Genomic DNA, 24112 nt, shown 5'->3' on the forward strand with positions numbered 1-24112 from the left:
CTTTTCAGTTCTCATTTGTCTGGTCACATCAATGCATAGCGCTTGTGTTTGTTGGCCTTCCTTTTTTGGATTACCTTCTGTGTGGAATTGTAAAGCCTTTTGACCCTAAACCTTATCTTCCTGTGATTTATACAACCCAGTTGTGACACCAGCATCATACATACAATGATTAATGTGCTTCTTATTTAATGACCATTTAAATTCCTAAAGGCAACGTCAGTGTTTTTGTTTCACATCCAGTTCTCGATGTTAATGAGTGTAAGAGCATCAGGATGGATATATTTGATTAATATCTTTGATTTAAACATCTGTTATAAAAATGAAAGTGATTTTGAGCTCTCTGTATGAATGAATCTGCGTCTGATGTCCGTGTGGCATTTTACACACTTGAAAATTCTGTTATCATTTACTCACCCTTGACTCTGACTTCCATAGTAGGAAAGAAAAATACTATGAAAGTCAATGGTGCAATTAACAAGTAACAAGTAACAATGAACTAAATTTATATATTATATAACTTATTTACATTTTGTCAAAATTTTTAATATAAAATATTAACTTATTGCCCAGCTCTAAATATAAAGCATCCAACTTGGATTCACCATCTTCAGTTTTATTTTATCATTAATAACTGTAACTACTATAAATAGCCTACATTTTAATGCTTTTTAAATAGCATAGTGCAGAAAAACACAGGATCAACTCCCAGTTTCATTTGTTATATAATGCTATCATGTGCTTTATACCTTTTCAAAGTTTAACCATGAATATAGGCGAGTATGATGATGTATTACAATTATTTGTTAGACGACATTATGAGGCATTATGAACACCTTTATACTCAGGCTTCTAGTAGAGTATGACATTTTTATTGAGTCGTGTATAATTCTAGTTAGTTTGTTTAATTGATTTTTATTGTGTTTAGTATAATATCATGTCATTTTGTGGGATTTCTGTGACTGTTCTGTTTCCAGTAAGCCGTGTTGTCTACTAAATCACTCTGTTGACATACACACCTGCTGGATGAGAGTGTAAAGATAGAGATCACACCCCAGCGACATCTAATAATAATGTGCAAAAGTCAGCCCCAGGGAGCAGGAGAGTTTCCTCCCAGCATTCTCTGACCGCAGGTGTGCGTCCCCACATGCCTTTTAAATATAAGGCCGCTCCCATGCAAACATGGGTGGAAAAAAGCATTGTTTCATTAGTCTGGAGTGCTCCAATAATTCTAGATCTGGGTTGCGATAGCTATTTGCATACTGCATGGTATCAAATTGGCACAAGCAATGCTATTATTTCTCTGGTGGAAATGAGATTTGTATGTTTTTGCGCTTATTTACTCTCGAACATTATCAGCGGACCAATGAAGGAAATTGCCTTTTTATTATTGCAAAGGTTTACGTATTTATGTCATTAGTAACGACACCTGCAAACTCTCTTAGTTCATTCCCACTGAGGAAGAGAAAGAAAAAACGAGATGGGGAAGAGAATGATTTTCTCTTCATGCTCCTTATCAGCAGTGAAGTGTTACGTTCAGCCCACAGAGAGACAGACAGCAAGAATAGAGTCTAATTAAGTCTCTTAGTGATCAAAAAGTGTGCGACTGTCTCCAGTGTGAATGACTCACACACATCAACACACACTCTCTCTGTCACTTCATCTCTCTCCGTGGCTTTATTTTGTTAGCCCTAACAAATTTGCATTCTTTAGATGTTGCCTTTATATTTATGCCTAAACCAAGCACTGTATTTGTGTGTGTGGGTGTGTGTGTGTGTGTTTGAGCATAGACTCCTACGTTTTTACCTTGTCAGCAATTTCACAATTGGAAGCAAAAAATCCTATTTGTCTGTTGCTCATCAGGGGACTCTATATGTGTGTGTGTGTGTGTGTGTGTGTGTGTGTGTGTGTGTGTGTGTGTGTGTGTGTGCATGACACACATTACATCCCTTTCATGTGTGAGTCGGCGTGACTGCCATCCGAATGATCAGAGACTGACGTCCGGTGATTGAAGGGGAATGTGACACAAATGGAGCTGACCAGAAATGAAAGAGATTGTACAACATCATTGAAGGCTGCCCTCCAAACATACACGCATAAAAATTTACATAACTTTCAGACATATTTTTTCTCTTTCTGTGCTCTCCCCTGCTGCTAAAACAAGCGCACGCACTCGCAGTATAAAATGTGTTCCCCCCTCATTATTTATTCAAATTCAAAAATAATGATGCCAGCATATAGTATAGGCTGCAAAGCACACACACATATCATGTGTTGGCCTAGTTCTGATCATGGAAATTTGGCTGGTGATGAATGCTAAATTCTTTGTTTACAGGATTAATCCTGTAGGAGAGGGGGGGGGGGGGGGGGGGTATACATGAGTGTGTCTTTGTGTGTGTGTATGCGTGCAAATGTGTGTTAGATAACAGTAGCCAAATAAACAGATGTGTATGTTTATATGTGTATGTGAAGTGTATGTGTGTGTTAATAGAGATATTATATAATTATAATTCATTAATTTATTATTATTATTATATATATTTTTTAAATTGTATAATTAAAATGTATGTAAATGTGTACATATACAAAGATGTTGGTCTTGGTCTATAACAACAATAACCTCACGTTTCGGATCATATTATATTTTTTGAGTCATGGATCGGATAATTTTTTGGATCAGCAAAAAAAAAAGTGTGTGTGGAGTGTTAATGTAACTTTGCTTTTCATTCCTTAAAGCCCACTTTAAGTACTTCGATACCACAGCAAAAATCTAGCTTTTAATAATTAAACATTATTAATAAAGACAAATGAACAGTCAGTAATAAAATAAGAACAAATACACAAATTGCAAATAGATAAATACAATGTAAGTTACAAATAAAGTAAGGTCTAGCAGTAGTATTCAGGTAAAAAAAAATTAATAATTAAATGTAAAAACACTATAGTGTTATATTTATGGGCTCCTGTCACTTTAAGACGTCATGAATAGGGTTGGGTATCGTTTCAATTTTATCGATTCCGGTTCCGATTCTCCTTATCGAATCCGGTTCTTATCGATTCTTGTTTCCGATTCAGAAAAAAAAGGGCAAATACTTGAAGAATAACTATTTCTTGCCACTTTTTAGCTATAACCAATAAACTGCCAACTTTCACCACAAATCTTGTCACCGCCCTGTAGCATTCATCCAGTTTTACTTTGCTCATCTTCCCCCTCATGGCTAAAGTGAAAGGAGTCTCTTCAAATAAAGATTGTGTTGATTACTCCAGTAGGTGGCAACAATCGACTGTTAAATTTTGTTAAAAATTGAATTAGCCAATTCATTCAAGAAGATTCGAGAGATTTATTCAAAAACAGTGAATCATCCATTAATTAAACAGGTATTTATTAATGATACACTGAATTAATTTAAAAAAAATAAAAAATGTAATAGACTGGAACATGTTATTCTGTTGTAGTTTGATGTATGTAATCGTGATCTCCATTTCAAACAAAACAAAAATGATTTTAAACCAAATAGATTATCAGTTTATCCTGAATTATGCAGGTCTAAATTGGAGTCGAATGTTGGCTCATCTGTATGTTTTGTACCCGAGTGAGAGATGCTGCTGTTGCTACTTTTAGCTTTATCTGGTGTGTTGTTGCGGCTGGGAGACTCCATCGAATCAAACACGGTGCATCCTTTAAATTAATGCTTCATCATATTTAATGTGCTTCCTCACTTGCATTAAATTTCCTTGTTGCATGTGTTGTATTTTTCTATATTATCGTCGTTTTTTGAAAAACATAACCAAACTTTTGAACGCTTGCTGCGATCAGTCATGGTGAATGTGACGTACAGAACATGCGTAATGAAATCCTATCCCTGTGGGAGCCTGGTCCTGGCACCGCGCGAGAATGACTGAGAAAGTCAGGAATCGATAAGCGGAATCGAAATGCGTGCGTCTTATCGAATCCCCGGTTTTTGGAAATTTGTTACCAGTTCTAAAATGGAATCGGCTCTCGATACCCAACCCTACTCATGAACGGATGCAATATAATGATACACATCTGATTTATTTCTCAACTGTTTTACGTCACTTAAGCAGAGCTGCCAACTTTTGAGTTTAGCTTGGAGTGAGATTTTTGTTGGGGGGGGGGGGATATAAAAACAAATATTGCATCACAATAAGTCTAATTGTGATTGTCAAAACATTTGGTAACTAAATAGAATTTTATGAAGTTTAGTGACAACATGTTACAATGTTTACATTGTACAATGACTGGTAGGATACAGTTTTTATTATTGCTTGACAAAAATTTCAAGATTTAAATTCCATTCTTGTTATTTGATTCCGATTTTGATTCAATATAATAAATATGTAATATAGTGCTCAGCAAAATCTCCTCTCTAGCTATTTTTTTCTATTCAATTAACATGCTATGGTCATTAAATGGCTTTCCTGAGGTAAATGTAACGTAATGTGACATAATTGTTCTCCTGCTGTTATATATTGACCTCTTTCCGTGGTTGAAAAACACGAATTGGTCGATATTATGTATACTTTCGGTAAGTTGTACTGCATCTTTAAATAAAAAAGTAACAGATGATCGGTTCACCTGCACTTGAACTGAGGCGCTCAGCGATCTGTCACGTCACATTTACAAGCGGCAAACGTATTTTTGTCTGAATTTCGTAATAAAATTGACGGAATCTAAGAGCTGATAATTAGTTTAATATTAAAAGTACCTCTTTGCTCCGCAATTTTTCTGTGCGTGAGAAAATGGATGTGTGGCGTGAGAGCGTGTGAAAAGTGTCAATTGCGTGAGTCTCACGCTCAATGCGTGAGAGTTGGCAGCCCTGCTTAAGACATAACCGAATATGTTTTTTTTTTTACATAATTTTGTGTATGTGTCCTTTCAAGCGCAAGGAAACGCGAAAGAGGAATCAATTCTGTGTATCTGAAATGCGCCTCTGTGTGTGTGTGCTTCGGGTGTGTGCGGCTGTACGCTCAGATAACAGTGCATGATCGAGTTATCTTTCGCCTCTTCTTGCGCTGGAATGGTTTAAAATCGTAATTTAAAGTGTGTAAATTAAAATCACGTGCAAATGATACATTTTCACTCAATGAGGTCCGTATGGATGACGGATCAACTGCGCTCCATTATACCCCTAGTCTATGTGACTGTCCAATAGGCTGTAAGAAAAAAATATTTGAGGGAACGTTGTTCCAAGGACTGTGTGAAACTGAACTTTTGTGATTGAAATATCAAAACAATCTGTATTGTCTTCATACACTTATGTTTTAACTCTCCTCTTCCATCTCTCATTATGTGGTGTCTATGTGTATGCTTTCACTTGATGCTTTTATCAGGTTATGGGATTCATAATTCATAATATCGGTTAGGAGCATCACTCACTGTGGAGGGACCTTTTCTTTGTATTTGTCTCACTGCCTTCTGTCCCCCTCTCTCTCTGCCTCACACTCTCCTTCTCTCCCTACGTTAGTGATTAACCCTCATGCTCAGCAAACTCAAACACCTACACACTCCATATGGGTTCAGCTCACTCTCCACTAGATATCACTTTATTTTAGTTCAGGCTTTATTGAACATTGGCGTAATGTCATTTGAACACTGGAGTAGTTTTTAGCCCAAATAACCATGTTGCAATAACATTTTATTGTGTATAAATAGGATTAATGAAATCTGTTTTGATAAACTGTATGATAAACTCTCACTCTTTCTCTCACACACACACACACACACACACACACACACACACACACACACACACACACACACACACACACACACACACACACACACACACACACACACACACACACACACACACACACACAGACACACACACACACACACAATAAAAAGAAACATTTGTTTTGAGCTTGAGCAGAGCTGACAGTTTTTGAAGGACAAGCTTTTAGCTCTCATATCACTCACTCACACACACGCACATCAGCTAAATGGGGCTGTGAGCCACTGCAGTGTGTGTGTGTGTGTGTGTGTGTGTGTGTGTGTGTGTGTGTGTGTGTGTGTGAGACGGAGTGTTTTCACTTGAGTCGCTGGCCAGAATTAGAAACACTTCAGAAAAGCCCTCCAGAATGAGCACACCCAGATACTTTAACAGGATCGAGAGAGATGGGGTGGTGAGGTGACAAAAAGCATTTAGATACACAAGAGTATAGAATACCATTAGAGAGAGAGAGAGAAAGAGAGAGAGAGAGAGAAATAGAGAGAGAGAGATGGGTAAGTGATGAATGTAAACATATGAATACAGGGGGCCCTATTTTAGCGATCTAAGCGCATGGTCTAAAGCGCACGGCGCAAGTTCACTTAGGGCGTGTCCGAATCCACTTTTGCTAGTTTAACGACGGGAAAAATATTGCGTGTGGCGAGCTCCGGTCAGAAATAGACTGCGCCATTGACCAACTGAAACCTGGTGTAAAGTCAATGGCGCAGTCTATTTCTGTTGCCTCAAAATAGCAACGCGCCAACAATGCGCCTGAACACACCTCGTTTTCGAACACAAATGGGCGCAAATGCATTTGCTATTTAAACAACGCGGCGCAGGACGTGAAAATGATAACTGCGTCGGACTGAAACTAGCAAAAAACACTTGCGTTGCGCTTGGCACTGCATTGCGCCGGGTGTAAGAGAGGGCCCAGGGTGTCTTCATTGACATTAGAATCGTTTGATTTCACCTCGGCCCTTCTGTCCTGGTATTCGTGAGCACATTTTCATTTGCTGAAGAGTACAACATAAGACCATAAAACACGATACATACTCATTCACCCTCTCCTAATTCATACAGTTAAAAATATTTTTTACACAAATTAATGTTAATTAAAGACCAAGGCTAGTAAACGTCTCCTATAAACTGCATGTTGAAATTAGACTTGCACTTAACCATGAACACAAAAGCCAAATGGCTTTTATTTGGTTTATTTCGTTAGTAAACGTAACTATATTTGTTAAGTTCTTTCCATCGATACTTTCACGTTTAAAAGATTTCAGTCTGCACAAATACCGATCAACATGCTTGTTTGCTTTGCGGCCCCTTTAAATAAAGTTTTAAAAAAGACCAAGCATTCGATCTACGTCATAGTGTCAGAGTGTCCACGAATCTTTCTACAGCGCTGTTGGCAGGGCAGCTATGGCGAATTTTCACACTCTTTCCGGCCGCGATGTGAACTCACAGTTATCAATGTTGAAAGCTGTTATGCTGCTTAATATTTAGGTGAAAACAGAAATACAGTAAATTGTTTTCAGGATTCTTTGATGTGTAGAAAGTTCAAAATCACAGCATCTACTTACTAAATAGATATAATTTGTAACATTATAAATGTCTTTGCTATCACTTTTGATAAGTTTAATGCATCTTTGCTGAATGAAAGTATTAATTTAAAGGAAGAACGCATCCAGCATGTGTGTTTTCGCACACCCTCTCCAGACTCTTGACAGCTGTTACTGTTACTGTTACAGCATTTGCGAACTCAGACGTGTAAGTACCGATCTTTTAATACTACAAGTATTAGAACACGATTGGATAGATGAGAAGGTAATAAGTGACGTAACAATTGAGTCTTCCCGGCAGAACTTACGCTAAAGCTTTCATTTCTTTTTTAGTTGCTAGAACTCTTGTGTAAGTGTATCTATACTAACTAAACATTTGTTAGCACAACATACTATTCCTATTTCACTTTACTTATTTTTTTAGGCAATCGGTTTGCAACATTTTTTTAAAAGTAAGTCTAACTAATTAGATTTTACAGTGAATGTGCATCAGATGGTCAGTGGTATGGTCTGTGGGTAGGCCATCTGAGAGTAGCCCCACCCCACTTCCTTCTGTGTTGTTCGGAATCGGTATACATACCCAGGTCATGTGAGTAGAGTTGGTTAAGCTCATCTTTTGACAGCAGACAACAAAAGGCTTCTGACAACATATTAAATATTTTAGGGAAGCCTAAATTAAAGGTCCCATATTGTACACCTTTCTGGAGTTTTATTTTAGGTTTTGATGTCCTTAAGAATATATATTTGCCGTATAAGTACCAAAAACCATCTCAATATATTTTTACAGCTCCTTTCTCAGGAGCTTTGCTAAGAACAGGTCGATTTTGGCCTGTCTAAATAATATTCATGAGCCTCTCTTCTGATTGGCCAGTTCTTTTCTGAGTGACGCACGGCTAGGTCAACCAAAGGTAACTAGGGTCATGTATGCTGTAGCTTGCTGTGGCTTGGTGATGCTCACAAGTAAGGTAAATAAAACACCTGGAAAGATGGACATTGGTGAGGGAAATGTTATCTGGCCTTATACTCAGAATAAAACCGGCATTGAACTGTGTGTGATTGACGAAGCAGTCACTTGTGAAATGTGCAGAACAGATGGTTTAGGTCAAACTAAATTGCTGTGGTATTTCCGAATAAATAAACATTAGCCACTGGTCTCTTATATTAATGTTGTTCGGAAGCCTGTGCAATGATGTAGTTTCCTGACATCCATCGACTGAACAGCATTTTCTCGACAATTGTCAGTGTTGTTGTTGATCAGCAACGGCATGGATGCGATGTTGTCTGGGGTTGGGCAAAAGGAGGGAGGGACGGTGGGCAGTGCTCGGGGTGGTGACTGAGTAGTTCTGACGTCACATTTTTACGGCTCGTGAAAAGGCACAGCTACTTTATGCAGGCTGTGTGCATTTGTCTATGGATTGACTGTTTTGAAACTTATATGGTAGTTACATAGCCCCTAGACCTCTGTTATCATGAAAAAAGCCAGGAAATAAAATCTTATCACATTTCTCCAAACTATTCAATACCTTATGAACAAGCTATAGGACTGCGCGATGGCAAAGAGTTAACAAACTGTCACTGTTTCGATCAGGCCAGAGCTGCATTGTCATGAAAGTTTATCCTTTGCACATCCTATACCACATGTTTTTAAGCCTTGCCAATTTAAACATTCAAGCACAAGAACACGTGAAAGAGAACTCAATTCAGTACTCGTACGCTGTGTGAGAAGATTTGTGTGCACACACATTCGAAGCGCGCGTCCAGAGAGTTGTGTCTGACAGCCAGTGATGGAAATATAAGCGTTATAAATAAACGGCGTTACTAACGGCGTTATTTTTTTCAGTAACGAGTAATCAAACTAATTACTGTTTCCACCGTTACAACGGTGTTACTGTCAATAAAAATGTGGCATTACTATAAGCTCTCTGAAGCGGTTTTCATCCGAGTAGGCTCTCTCTCAGCCACATGAGCTGCAAAGTTTTTTCTCTGGTGTGTGTGTTTATGAGACTGGACAAAAGCGAGGCTAACGCCGCGAGCGTGCTCGACAGTGCGCGCGAGAGACCGAGTGTGTCCGAGAAAGCGCTCGACAGTGCGAGAGAGAGATCGAGTGTGTCTGAGAAAGAGCTCGGCAGTGCGCGAGAGAGATCGAGTGTGTCCGAGAAAGCGCTCGACAGTGCGAGAGAGAGGTCGAGTGTGTCCGAGAAAGCGCTCGGCAGTGCGCGAGAGAGATCGAGTGTGTCCGAGAAAGCGCTCGGCAGTGCGCGAGAGAGATCGAGTGTGTCCGAGAAAGTGTCCGAGAAAGCGCTCGGCAGTGCGCGAGAGAGATCGAGTGTGTCCGAGAAAGCGCTCGGCAGTGCGCGAGAGAGATCGAGTGTGTCCGAGAAAGTGTCAGAGAAAGCGCTCGGCAGTGCGCGAGAAAGATCGAGTGTGTCCGAGAAAGCGCTCGGCAGTGCGTGAGAGAGACCGAGTGTGTCCGAGAAAGCGCTCGACAGTGCGCGAGAGAGATCGAGTGTGTCCGAGAAAGTGTCAGAGAAAGCGCTCGGCAGTGCGCGAGAAAGATCGAGTGTGTCCGAGAAAGCGCTCGGCAGTGCGCGAGAGAGATCGAGTGTGTCCGAGATAGCGCTCGGCAGTGCGCGAGAGAGATTGAGTGTGTCCGAGAAAGTGTCCGAGAAAGCGCTCGGCAGTGTGCGAGAGAGATCGAGTGTGTCCGAGAAAGTGTCCGAGAAAGCGCTCGGCAGTGTGCGAGAGAGATCGAGTGTGTCCGAGAAAGTGTCCGAGAAAGCGCTCGGCAGTGCGCGAGAGAGATCGAGTGTGTCCGAGAAAGTGTCCGAGAAAGAGCTCGGCAGTGCGCGAGAGAGATCGAGTGTGTCCAAGAAAGCGCTCGGCAGTGCGCGAGAGAGATCGAGTGTGTCCGAGAAAGCGCTCGGCAGTGCGCGAGAGAGATCGAGTGTGTCCGAGAAAGTGTCCGAGAAAGCGCTCGGCAGTGCGCGAGAGAGATTGAGTGTGTCTGAGAAAGTGTCCGAGAAAGCGCTCGGCAGTGCGCGAGAGAGATCGAGTGTGTCTGAGAAAGTGTTCGAGAAAGCGCTCGGCAGTGCGCGAGAGAGATCGAGTGTGTCCGAGAAAGTGTCCGAGAAAGTGTCAGAGAAAGTGTCAGAGAAAGCGCTCGGCAGTGCGCGAGAGAGATTGAGTGTGTCTGAGAAAGTGTCCGAGAAAGCGCTCGGCAGTGCGCGAGAGAGATCGAGTGTGTCTGAGAAAGTGTCCGAGAAAGCGCTCGACAGTGCACGAGAGAGATCGAGGGTGTCCGAGAAAGCGCTCGACAGTGCGCGAGAGAGACCGAATGTGTCTGAGCAGCATAAATACTTTATTTATAAATAAATTACACATTTCAGCATTAGAATAATCTCTGTAGCATATGTTTTAATTAGTTTATATAACAAACTCCAAAATAACCCGCTTGGAACGTTCAAAGAAAACATCTTTGTTTGACCGGTTGTAAACACGTATTTCCAAACACGACTAGAATTTGGCTAAAATAACCTCTGATGATGACGTTCTCTGTAGGTTATAAAAATAAACACCCAAAAGATTATATTTTATCATTATTATTTATGTTGGTACATTGTTCAGTATTATATGGAGATAACTTTTTGTTAAACTTAGCCTACTATTGTGAGGAAGAAAATACTTCAAGTAGGCTATACAGTATGTCTACCAGTTGAGTTTTATAATTTTAATTCGGGGCTATATGCACTAGTGTATGTGTATGTATTTTTTGTATTACTTTTTTTTTTTTTTTTTTACATTTCTTAAGAAGCATCCTTTATTTTTAGACTTATTTGTTGGCCAGTTGTGGTCTGTGCAATAAATATTAAAAGTTCTAAACCATCTATTGTGTTTTGTTGTTCCACTATAGTAATGATAATATTTTAATATTTAAGTTAATAGGTGTCTCTCACATTGTCCCACAGCAACATTAATAGTTATATTTAGTGTCCATTTCATTAATTTAACATTTCACATTGGGGGTATCCAAGACATTTCTTATATTTAAACTTTTTTTTTTTAAAGTAACGCAATAGTTACTTTCCCTGGTAATTAGTTACTTTTGCAATGATGTAATTCAGTTACTAACGCGGTTACTTTTTGTGAGAAGTAACTAGTAACTATAACTAATTACTTTTTTAAAGTAACTTACCCAACACTGCTGACAGCACACAAATACTATTCCACAGACAATCACAGCCATGCTGATAAAGAGCCATATCGCACAGCTACGAGTGTGAAAATGCGTTTATACAACAGTTCCACAGCACAAGTGAGTAATAAGAAACGACAATGGAGTGTCTTAAAAAAATACTCTTCTGTGCGGAACTACAAATCTCAAGTTGACAGTTTAACAGTTGAGCCCAAACCTCTGTTACTAATTCTAAAATGTCACTTTAGAACTAGCAACGAAGGAACGTTGAGTCGTTTCATTGAAGTTTATTTTATAATGGATAGTAGAGTACCGTATAATGAGAGAGAGAGGTTGACTAAGCGATTGCATTACCTGCCACTAGCTCATATTTTTCAGGTCAGTCTTTTTGAATGTCCGCTGAGGAAAGCAATATCTTTGTCTTTGTCCTTTTAACAGTTAAGGGGATTTCCCATGACAGAGCTAGTCAATGCATTTGTAAGTTGTTACAATGTATACAATTTTTTATAATGTAGCTAACTTTCACTGAAGCCAAAATCACAATCACTAATGGACACTTTCTCAATACCAAATATGGCATGTTATTTATATAAAATAATATTTATTGAAAAATAATATTTAAATAAACAATATTTGCCATTATAAACGTATAAGAAGTGTGTACAATAGAAAATAAACAAGCAAACAGTTCATTCAAAAGTACAAGTAGGCTAATAGATTAATAAGACCAAAGATTGCCTGTTTGATATACCCAAAATGAATTATACATCATGTTTAAACATTTCAAATGTACCTGTGCACAGAACAATGAAATAGGAAGATAAGTAGAGGAAGAGTGATTTGTAAAAAAATAAAAAAAGAGATAATAATAAAATAAAATAAATATTCAAATATTATATGAATTTATGTTTTGTAAGTAGACATACTATCCATTTCCTTAACCCCTCCTCCAGCCTGGGTCTCCATGGCGATGATCTTTGTCAGATATGATCCCCAAAGATGTCTAACTAGCTTCAGGTTTATGTAGAAAGTGTGTGTTTGTGTGTGTGTTTACCTTTTTGGGAGCGCAGAGAAATGCCACCAGCAAGAAATATTCTTAGCTGACCTGCGCTTGACTTTCATGTTTACGGACTGTGTTTATGTCTGTGTGTGTGTGTGTGTGTGTGTGCTGTCAGCTTTTATTTTAGGCAGTATCAGGACTTTGACACGTTTGTGCAGTTGCTCAGGGCAAGAGCTTTCTCTTACTGCAGATCTGATTCTCCTCAGAAGAATTTGCGTGTGTTTGTGTGTGTGGGAGAGAATCGTTCAGTGCAGGAAGTGACTCTGGCAATAGAGAGAGATGGATGAGGGAACGTCAACTCTTGCTGTGTGTGTGTGTGTATGTGACTATTTTAGAGAGAATCAGCGCAGGAAGTCTGCACTGATAATCTGAAGATGGATGAATGAATATTATCCACTGTGTGTAGATACAGTTTGTGTGTGTGAGAGAGAAAATATGATATGTCTCTACAGGCTGCCTGTAATATTGTACGGTTCCCAGCAGTCAAATCATGCTAATGTTATTGTTGACAATAATTGAGAAGCAAATATTTTTTAAAACCATTCATATTAGCGTGTCTGTGTCATATGCATATGGCACTTGAATGGTGTATAACCCTACATTATCACCTTTAATACAGACTTTAGTTGTAAACCATATTTTGTGCAAATTATGCAATACAAGGAGATTAATGTGTCGGTTGGCAAACATGAAAGATTAAATGCAAGGCTGGTGCATAATTAAACACAGGAAATTATGCAACTAATAGTGCAGTTAAAGAATAAAGTTTAAAAAGTCAATGCACATAGATCAAAGAAAATATTACATTAAATTATAAATAAATAGCACAGCAATTAAACCATATGTAATAAATACATAAAATAAAGTTTACAAATAAATAAATCTGCCATATGAATAAGGAAAAGTGATCAAATGTGCTAAAAATATTAATGCTTTGTTTTAACTCATCAAGAGTGCGATTTCTTTTAACAGGCATTGGAGAGCATTGAGTTTTACTACTGACTGCTGGGACGCCAGTGTTAGGAGACCAAAGAGACCCGTTTGAAACGATCCTCACAAGCTTATTAGAAATGGATTTAGGTGCAAACCCATTAAGGGATCTGTACACCGGTAACAGAAATTTGAAATCAATCCTAAAATTTACGAGAGGCCAATGAAGGGACTTTAAGACATGCGTAATGTGTGCTTTCATTCTGCTCTCTGTCAGCACTCGTGCTGCAGCATTAATTTGTAGTCTAGCCGGGCGTTCTCGGGAAGAGCAGACAGGGAGAGCATTGCAGCAGTCCAGACATGCATCAATCTCTCAGCATCTGCTCGTGGACTATGTTTCTTAGCTGATAAAAAGCAGTTTAAGTGGACTGCCTGATGTGGACCTTAAAATTCAAATTCGTGCACAACGATACATAGAGGATTTTAACGTGAGACTTAGTATTCAAGAGAGGATTTTCGCATTGTAGACAGTTTCACTCACCGCCCTTTATCCCTGACTAAGAGCCCTTCGATTTTCTCTTTGTTTAGTTTGGGAAAGTTCAGTGACACAGAGTGTTAATACTGTCCATACATTGATCCATCTCTACATTGAGCTGTCGAAACATCAACACATAAACTGATCTTGACTATATGGCTAAAATGACTGGGTGATACAGAGATGCGCAGTTGTGTATCAACAGCAGGAGTAGGAAAATCAATCCAGACTGAGTTAGTTTGGCCACCCTGAGTGTCAAATATATAAGCATTTATACCACAAGCTAAAAACTTCTATTTTCTAACTAAAGCCTGATGCCATAGGAAAACTTGTAGTGTTACCATTAGAATATTAGAATATACCCCATTACAGTATGAAATATGCTCTTGACAGTTGAATGGGACTTAACCTTCACAGTCCAAGTGGGTCTGGGTGCGAGAGGAAATGTTCTCCACTATATACTGCAAACTCTCATTCAGGGGTGCGTTTCCCAAAAGCGTCGTTAGTCAACTATGTTCGCAAGTTCCGTCGTTTTCAGCATAGTTCAACGAGTCAGTGTTTCCCGAAACCATTGTTCTAACGAACATTCGCAAACAGCATCGCAAAGTTGTGTAGTTGGAACGACAGCTCTCGACTGTGGTTAGAAGCATAGTTTCTAGTTTGCATGACATGTGGACTTAATAAATCCTTATCTTGAGCAAAATAAGCAAGCTGACATTCAGTACAACCTGTGTCTTTTATTTAGAATACATACAAATGTCATTTATGTCTTTTAGTTTGTCAAGCACCGCTTTTGAAGAGTGCGCATGTGCGAACGTGCTCTACTATGTAAGAAGGAGCCTATGATTGAATCTGGAAATAAAGCAAAATAACCGAGAAAATGTTGAAATAGTCCTCAGATGTCATGTCTGTAATTTATAGCAAAACATAATTCGAAAAAGTTAATTCGATCTCAAACAGATTCATTAAAAGAAGTTATTACTCCACCACGTGCGAGACGTCATAAACCAATTGAATGGTTGAATGACCACTTTGCGACAATACAGTTTCGGGAAACAGTCGTGACTAGCTAGTTGATTTCTTCAACGATGCATCGTACTATGAAACATACAATAGTGAAACTATCATCGTACTATGAAACAAACTGACTTTTTTTTTCCACCTTAGAAACATTGCTAAGCTACGTAATATGCTATCAGTTTCTGATGCAGAAAAGTTAGTTCATGCATTCATGACCTCGAGACTGGATTACTGTAATGCTTTATTAGCTGGTTGTCCTGCATCCTCAATAAACAAGCTACAGTTAGTCCAAAATGCCGCCGCTAGAGTTCTTACGAGATCAAGAAAATATGATCATATAACACCGATTTTATCATCACTGCATTGGTTACCTATAAAGCTCCGTATTAATTATAAGATATTGCTACTGACTTATAAAGCCCTAAACGGCTTAGCTCCAGTCTATTTAATGGATCTTCTATCACCCTATAATCCATCGCGCTCTTTAAGATCACTAAATTCAAGGCTTTTGGTCATACCTAGGATATCCAGAACCACCAAAGGAGGGAGAGCATTTTCACATTTGGCTCCAAAACTCTGGAATAGTCTTCCTGAAACTGTTCGTTGCTCAGACTCGCTCTCCCAGTTTAAAACTAGATTAAAGTCGCATCTCTTCAGCCAGGCATTCATACAATCCGGCCTCTAGCTCATAAATGCCAGAGGAGAACTGGCCCCCGACTGAGCCTGGGTTCTCCCAAGGTTTTTTTTCTCCATTAGGTCACCTGATGGAGTTTTAGGACACCATTAGGTCACTTGATGGAGTTTTTCGGTTCCTTGCCACTGTTGCCTTTGGCTTGCTCAGTTGGGGATATTTTGGGGATATTTAATTAAATTTTATGAATCAATAAATTCCTCTTGAAACAAACTTTGTTGTATTATTTTAATTTAATACTGTGAAGCTGCTTTGATACAATCTGTATTGTGAAAAGCGCTATACAAATAAACTTGACTTGACTTGACTTGACTATGGTAGTTAAGCAGCGAGTTACGTCGTTGTTCAGGAAACGCACCCCAGGTTTGGTTCCATTCAGGTACGGACCACCCACTTTTCATGATCCAGACTATTCCTGATGGTATATATTGCCATGGCAAAGCTGAATTTTCAGCAGCCATTATTCCAGTCTTCAGTGTCACATGATCATTAAGAAATCATTCTAATATTCTGATTCAGTGCTTGCAAAACATTTCTTTTTATTATTGAAGTTAAAAATAGTTGTACTGTTAATATTTTTTGTGAAAACCGTAAAATAATTTATTTTTGAAATTATATTCTTTGAATTAGACAAAAAGTCCTCTTGGATGCTGGTTAGATGGTACCTGAAAAAGAGAGAGAGATTATTTTGGTATACAGTGTTGACCAATTCCTGACATAAAACTCAGATATGCTTCTGGTATATCTCTAGCGAATATATCTTCAAAGATTTGGGGAGGGCTTTTTTCCCCTCTGTTAATGGAAGATACATAGAACTAATACACTGATCTGAAGCACCTTTAATGTAACATCAATGTTTTATGTAATATAGCCAACTCAAGAACTCTTTACATCAAAATATGGTTCTTTATACAAAGGAGGGTTTTATTACTGTAAGAGCTTTAATTTTAACCTGTTGCTCAGTGATAAAGGAAGAGCATCCCTAAACATAAACTGTGTAGTCTTGAACACAAACCCAATTAGGAACACAATGGACTACTTGCACTACTTCCGCGTTCTAGTTAGTACATAATCGGGAGTTTCCAGTTAGAGCGTTCAGCGCACCTACTGTACATATATGAGAATGCAGATTATCACTATGTTTTATGGCTGCCAATTGATTAAAACAATGAATAATGATCTCTGTATTAATTATCTTGAGCCTGCTGAAATGTTCCTATAAATATTTTCTTTCCAACTGTGCATTCTGAATAATAAATAGGCTAAATATATGTATCCACTAAGCTGCAGCAGTCCTATATGCTTTTCTTCTCATTATCAGTTTTTTTTTTAATCTTTCTGACATTTCATACCTGTTGGGTTTACATTTTTAAATGAAATTGACTATTAAAAGGATTGCTTGTGTGCGCTGGTGTTTATTCCAGTCTTTTAAAATAGTTGAATGAATGAATGCTCTTGAGGTGCCTGCAACGATGTTAAATAGGCTATAGGCTATTTAATCAATAACGTACACAGCGCAGAGGAGAATGACAGTCAACTACTTTGAATATTATAGCATTTTGGGCATAAACATGTAAATAGTGAAAAATGACACAGAATTATTAAAATATTTAATCCAAATAAATAAATGTTTGTGGTTCGTACTGATGTTATTCATCTGTTCTCATACTCTTCAGCGTCGCGGTCATTAGTTTGGCCGAACACTGACACCCTGTGGTGAAATAATGGCGTATTTTTAACACCCGCTGCTTTCTCAGATCGGCTTGGGTTGGATTAAAACTTCATGTTCCGCTAAGTTTGGACAATTCTGCACACAGTAAAAATTGGCAAATTTTTAAATCTTATTGCGGACACTCATTTTAGGTGGCGTTTGTTCAACTCATTGACCACAGTACATTGAAAGTAAACATAACCGGAAATAAGTGAGACGTACTGTTTCCAAACGGAAGTGTGTCACGAAGCTCAGTGCAAGTGGTCCATTGTGTGTACATGCCTGGGTTCGTGCCCATGTTTGTGTCCCCTCTCTGCAGTTTGTTCTCCTACACTGTAATCATCATAATCATCTGATTACAAAGACTTATTCAGCACTCCCATAAGAACCCTCCCCATCTGTCTGCTTCAAGTGTGCGTGTGTGTCTACGTCTCTTATTTGCCGCACGCATTTTTTTTTTTGTGGCCTTTAACCCACTTTACGTGTTACAGTGAGTTCCGTTTTGATAAAAAATGGTAATAATAGTGTTTGATTGGCTTCCTCTGCTACTTGGCTACGGTCTCATGAGAGCAGAGCGAGAGAGACAGATAAAGGGAGCTTTCACCACAGCCACTATTAACTAACAGAGTATTAATTGTGTTTGCGTGCAAAGATGCTGCCTCCAGTCTACAAAGTCACCGCCGCCTTCAATTGGCACTCGCTCTGGCACGACATCCAATCAGCAGGCAGCCTGCCAGAGACTGACAGGGATTTAACTCGCATACCCCTCCCACATCACTTAGTCATGCCGCGCATTTCCGCATCAGCCAATTAGTAACCCATTACAAAAGCAATACAGAGTATACACACTAACGAGCATTTGATAGTAATATTTAACTTCTATTTCATCAATGTCAGGATGAGAGTGACTTTCTTTCTCTGTCTGTCTCCCTCTTGTATGCTTCCCAGAAAGTCTTTAACCTGTCTGGTCATTTTGCAAGCTCCTTCTATCCTTCTTCATTTCTTCATCTGTCCATTCTCATCCTTCCCGCTTTCATTTTTCAGCCATGCTTCTGTTCCTATCCTGTCCCCGTCTTCATCTTCGTTTGACTCGTCTTCTACCCCATATGGTCTATCGGTTCTCTTTCATCCAGTGTTCATCCGTTCCACCTCTCCTTTTCATCTGTCTCCTTTCAGCTGTGCCTCTCCTTTCTCTTTCTCCCTGTCTAACTGCATCTTGTTTTTCAGTTGCCCTCCCCTACCTGCGCGCTCCTCTGTTGAACGCTGAATGTTCTTTTCAGGCTCAAAGGTCATGGAAAGGTCATGGTCAGCGTTTAGATTTGGGAAGTGAAAGCTGAAAGGGAGCCACACTCTCTGGAGAGTGAGAGAGAAAGAGAGAGAGAGATTGTGTCTCGCATTGAGAATGCTAGAGCAATGAATAAGATGTATGCAGGGCAATTCAAGCACAATCTTGTCTGACTCCAATATTAGTTTCCCACTAATCCCTTCTCATGAAGATCTACGAATGCAGTTGGTGTTGGATGCAGTCAGAAAGATGTGTGTTTAAAATTAACGTTAACTTCAACATGTTTAATACTACGCATTTAACACCTTTTTTTCATTTTGTTGTCTGTGCTCTTGGGTCAGGGTAAAGGAGGTCTGTAACATACTGACTGTTTGTCCACAGTTAAGCGCTGCATGTTTCAGAGTGAAATGTGGCACAGATGCGAGCAGCTGATGATCCAGTGATTTCAATGTTTTGGAGCTGCATTTACTGTGAACAGAGCTGGTCCAAAACATTGAAATCCACATTTCACTCTGAAACATGCAGCGCTCTTCGACATTGAGGAAACAAACTCCATCTCTGCATCTGCTCTGAGTTTGTATCGTTTATGACGTGCATTTAAAAACTAAACATGCGCCAACCATCTAAACGTATTAATATATTTTTTTTATAATCACAACATTTTTGTCCAAATTGTGGACCCTATGAGCAAGCACAACAAACCTAGAGTTTTTTTTTTATCGTAATCGCATTTATAAAAAATTTTCCCCAGAATCATGCAGCCATATTTTCCTATAAATTGTAATGTTAGAACCCCATTACAGTTACTGTTCTCATAAAAACATATAATTAATTAGCTGTGTTACATGTACAATTTCAGTTAAATAGTGTCAGTTTAAATAGTGTGTTATTTTCATTATTGATTATCAATTATTATTATTAATGACATTATTATTATTTTCAATATCAGTAGTTTGTTACAGCTCTACAATATTGGATTATCAATATTACTTGGAGCTAAATTTGAGCTAATTCAGAATGTAAGATTGATTCGGTTAACTACAACACAAAAATTGTTTATCCTAATTAATTATTTTAAAGTATTGACTGGTGTGCTGTATAGTGAGGTACGTTAATTCCATGATTTAATTGCCTTCATTACCGGGCAGTTGTATAACTCTCTCTTGTTTTGAGTTTGTTTCTTTCCCCCCCCAGTCTTTCACCCTTTTTATCTCCTCTCTTTTCCTCTATCTAAGCATCTCTTTATCTTTTCATCTCACCCTCCATCTATCTCTCCCTCTTCTCTTTCATTTGTCCTCTGAGACCATCTCTCTTTTCTTGGTGGTCGATGAATGTTTGGCTAAAACATGGGGGTGGTTTTGGATAGTGTTTGTTTTGTTTTGTCCTTCATGCCTCTTTAAATATATTTCTACAGAGCAGCCGTTTGTTCTCAAGCTGTTTCATGTATCGCTTTACAAAAAATTGCACCAGTGAAATGAAAGTTTAGAGTACATTTGAACTGCTGTTGTTTGTTTTCTGTTTCATCGCCTCTGTTCTCTTCTTTGTTTTTTTCTTTGTGTGTGTAGTGTGCTTTGAGTGAGTTTTTGAGATTTCTGAGTGTGTGATATTGTGAGAGCAGTGATGGACGAGAAGCTTTACCAATCTCTGGCCCGACCCCACCCCGGCCTGGAGCTCAGTTACTCCAGCTCATCTGATGAAGAGGATGGTACCAACCTTCATCACAAACACTACAGAGAGGCGCACACCCGCCCCGATTACGAGCCTGACCGCAGATTCACCTACAACAGCCACAAAGTCCGCAGGAAACCCTTGGAGCATCCCCAGAATGGTAAGGCTTTCTGTCTGTGTGTGTGTGTGTGTGTGTGTGTGTGTGTGTGTGTGTGTATCAGGGTTGTGTGCCATTCATAATAGAATTAATTTATTTTTAAATTTAAATAACATTTTTAAATTTAATTTATTTCTGTCATGGCAAAGCTGAACTCTCAGCAGCTATTACTCCAATTTCCAGTGTCACGTTATCCTTCAGAAATCATTTTAATATGCTTATTTAGTGCTCAAGAAACAAATCTTATTATTATCAGGTTAAGCACGCATGTGATTTGCGGATTAACTGCTAAGTTTAACCGTCATAGATTTTATCATAGAGTTTATCATTTGGACATGTTTTGTCTTGGCAGTTTACACATTCAAGCTATTTTAAACGTGGAAGAAGAGGCGAAAATCGGGACTCGCGCATTATCTGTGCACAGCCTCACGTACCCGAAGCGTGCGGACACAGAGAGAGAGTGAGAGAGAGAGAGAGAGAGAGAGAGAGAGAAAGAGAGAGAGAGAGAGAGGTGTGTTTCAGAAAGCGATCGAACATCGAATTGATTTATCTTTCACATTTACTTGCGCTTGAATGGACACACACTCAAAATGATGACAAAATACCCGTCTTGGAAAGTATTATGTTCGGTTATGTCATAAGTGAACAGTTGAGAAAGGAACCGGATGTGTGTCAGTATATTCGGCCCGTGCATTCAGTCTTAAAATGACCACAGCCTAATATTCCTGCTGTTGTCTGTGTCATTAATGTTAATAAAATAAAATATAAGATAGCTTGTAGGATAAATGTGCCGTGTAAAGTGTGAGTACCAAGCAGCATGTCCAGGTGCTCCCTTGAGAACCAGACCAAAAAAAGTTATGTGCACTCCTGACAATAACACATAAAAATAGAGACTAACTAATGTCCTGTTTTGATTTTAAAAACTAGTAGAGATAGAGTTGTTGCAGTATATAGTTTAATTTAAAATGCACAGCAGATTCATTCATATATTATGACCAACTTATATAACAAGTAATGGATGTCAAATGAAATTTCCACAAGGATATGTGCATGCCTGCATGTGTTTGCACAAGAGAGAGAGACAGCTTTAAATGATGACACATAATTAATATCCCTCTAAATTTAGTGGGACACTGGAGCTGTTATCTTAAACATCTGACATTGGATGAAAGGCTGCATTTTATAAAGGAGATCATAGGCAAGCTGTTTTGTTTGTTGTTATGATAGTTGCGTTAATGAAAGTGATTATATGGTATGATTCCTTAGTAAGGAACAGAATTCTTTGAAAACTCACTGTAAATTGAAATGAGCCATCAACAGACACACACACACCAAACATCAAACACTATTGTCATTAAATAATAATGGGATGTGTGTTTTACTTTTGAATAATGAATACAATTAATTTTTTTTTATAATTTTAATAATATAATTTATTTCACCCGTTATTCTTCTGTCTTTGATATTCTACATTCATGGATTAATTTTTGCTTGTCTGAGTCCCAAGGGTGAACTATTTCCATTAATTAAAGGATTCCCTATAACTAAGACACACACAGGCAATGTTCCCTTTCATTTTTATTCTTGCTGAGTAGAACTTAGTTTGGTTGGACCTTTTGGTCACCTGAACAGAAACATGTAGAGTGTATATATACAGCAAGTTATTTTTGATTATAAATCAAAATTACATTAATAAAAAAAAAAGAAAAAAAAAAGAATGAATACATATTTATACATAAATATGTACTATATAAATCATTAAATATGTATGATTGAATAATATATAATTAATAATTAATAATAAATGATGTTATCTAGATGGCATTCATATTACTTTTTTTTTCTGTCTCGAAAAATAAATAAACACAAGACAGAAAAATAATAACGCATGGCCTCTGTGGGTTTCTTTTTGCATAACAAATTATGAACTCAACTTTCCACAGAAGATTTCTCACAGCTTCATGTCCATGTTTAAAAAATAAATAAAAAATCAACGGATATGTGGAAAGTTGAAATGCTGCAAATTAGGGCTTTCCCCTATTAGTTGACCAAACGTTAGTCGATGAGAAGAATCCGGTCAACCAAATTTGTATTTGTCGCAGAATGAAAAATCTCCATAGGACAGATCATTAACACTGCTGGCCTTTATGGTAATTATGTTGGGCAGGAAATCCAAATGTTTGCCTATCATTCTCAAACATCTTATCATTTGAAATGTTAGCCACTGTACATGGCCATTCGCTTAGCCCAGTATATATTTAAGTATTTAAATTAATATCAAAAACGTTCTACTAATCATTAAATGGCTTATACGGCCGACAAGGAAAATCCTTGGTCGGGGCCAGACCTCTAATGTTAGAGCAAGCAACCATTTAGCTGTAATTCAAGGAATGTTGAGCTTTTTCAAACATCATTTTTAAATCTATCTTGAGTGCTGAATTTTATTTCTCACCTGTATGGAATCAACATCAGGATAGATAGATAGATAGATAGATAGATAGATAGATAGATAGATAGATAGATAGATAGATAGATAGATAGATAGATAGATAGATAGATAGATAGATAGATAGATAGATAGATAGATAGATAGACAGATAGATAGATAGACAGACAGACAGACAGACAGACAGACAGATAGATAGATAGATAGATAGATAGATAGATAGATAGATAGATAGATAGATAGATAGATAGATACATTGGAGGTTGAGCAGGTTACAGTGAGGCTTTTTGTTTCCTCTATGAAATTATTCAAATGCTACATGCAGAACAAAACATTCTGTTCCAGTTACCACGGAAACAGCTTCACAAATAAAGAGAGATGGAAATGGAGACAGAGAGAGAGAAAGATGGAGAAATGGAGAGAGAGAGGTAAAGAGAGGTCTTTCACCCACTCCTCTTACCCTAGCTTTTTCCATCCATGTCTGCTTGTGGACAAGTGTGTGTGTGTGTGGGTCAGGCCGAGTAGCAGGGGGTCATGTTCTCAGTGAAGGACGGAGAACTGCATCGTGGGCAATTAGTACTGAGATGATTAGAGCAGGGAGAGCAGTGAGAGGGGTCGCCACAGAGACAGGAGGATTCTTAAGGACACTTGAGTAAAGATCTTGCTCATCACACACACACACAGGTCTGAAAAATCACACTTCTTCTGCACACACACACACACACACACACACACACACACACACACACACACACACACACACACACACACACACACACACACACACACACACACACTTAGTGCTACACACTTCCGGGAAAGCCCATCAAGAGCCCATCACCTTTACTTCAACAAATGAAGAGAAGAGGAGAGATGAGAAGATATGAGGGCAAGAGATGAGTTGAGATGAGAAGAAGGGATAAGACGAGGTTGGAATAAGAAAATAGATTTAATTAAATAAGAAGAGGCAACATGAGATGAAAAGATATTGGAGAAAGAGACAGTAGCCTGCTATATACAGTATATATGCTTGCTCACAACGCAAAGTTCCCAAAAAGACCAGTCAATGGTAGTCAACATTTGCTAGTTGGTATTGCAGAAATAGTCGTTTACATACAATATTTTT

General features: G+C 38.5%; 1 protein-coding gene across 5 annotated transcripts in view; it reads left to right on the forward strand.

Annotated features, from left to right (window-relative positions):
• Positions 1-24112, forward strand: part of tenm1 (teneurin transmembrane protein 1) — a 213050-nt gene that overhangs the window by 51745 nt on the left and 137193 nt on the right. For all 5 annotated transcript variants that reach the window (XM_082170138.1, XM_082170137.1, XM_082170140.1 and 2 more), the window contains exon 2: positions 20281-20543. In XM_082170138.1, coding sequence (XP_082026264.1) covers positions 20336-20543 — 208 coding nt within the window. In that variant the 5' untranslated portion in view covers positions 20281-20335. The remainder of the gene's footprint in view (positions 1-20280; positions 20544-24112) is intronic.

Source organism: Leuciscus leuciscus, assembly GCF_965113295.1.
Source record: "Leuciscus leuciscus genome assembly, chromosome: 5".
Taxonomy (NCBI): Eukaryota; Metazoa; Chordata; class Actinopteri; order Cypriniformes; family Leuciscidae; genus Leuciscus; species Leuciscus leuciscus.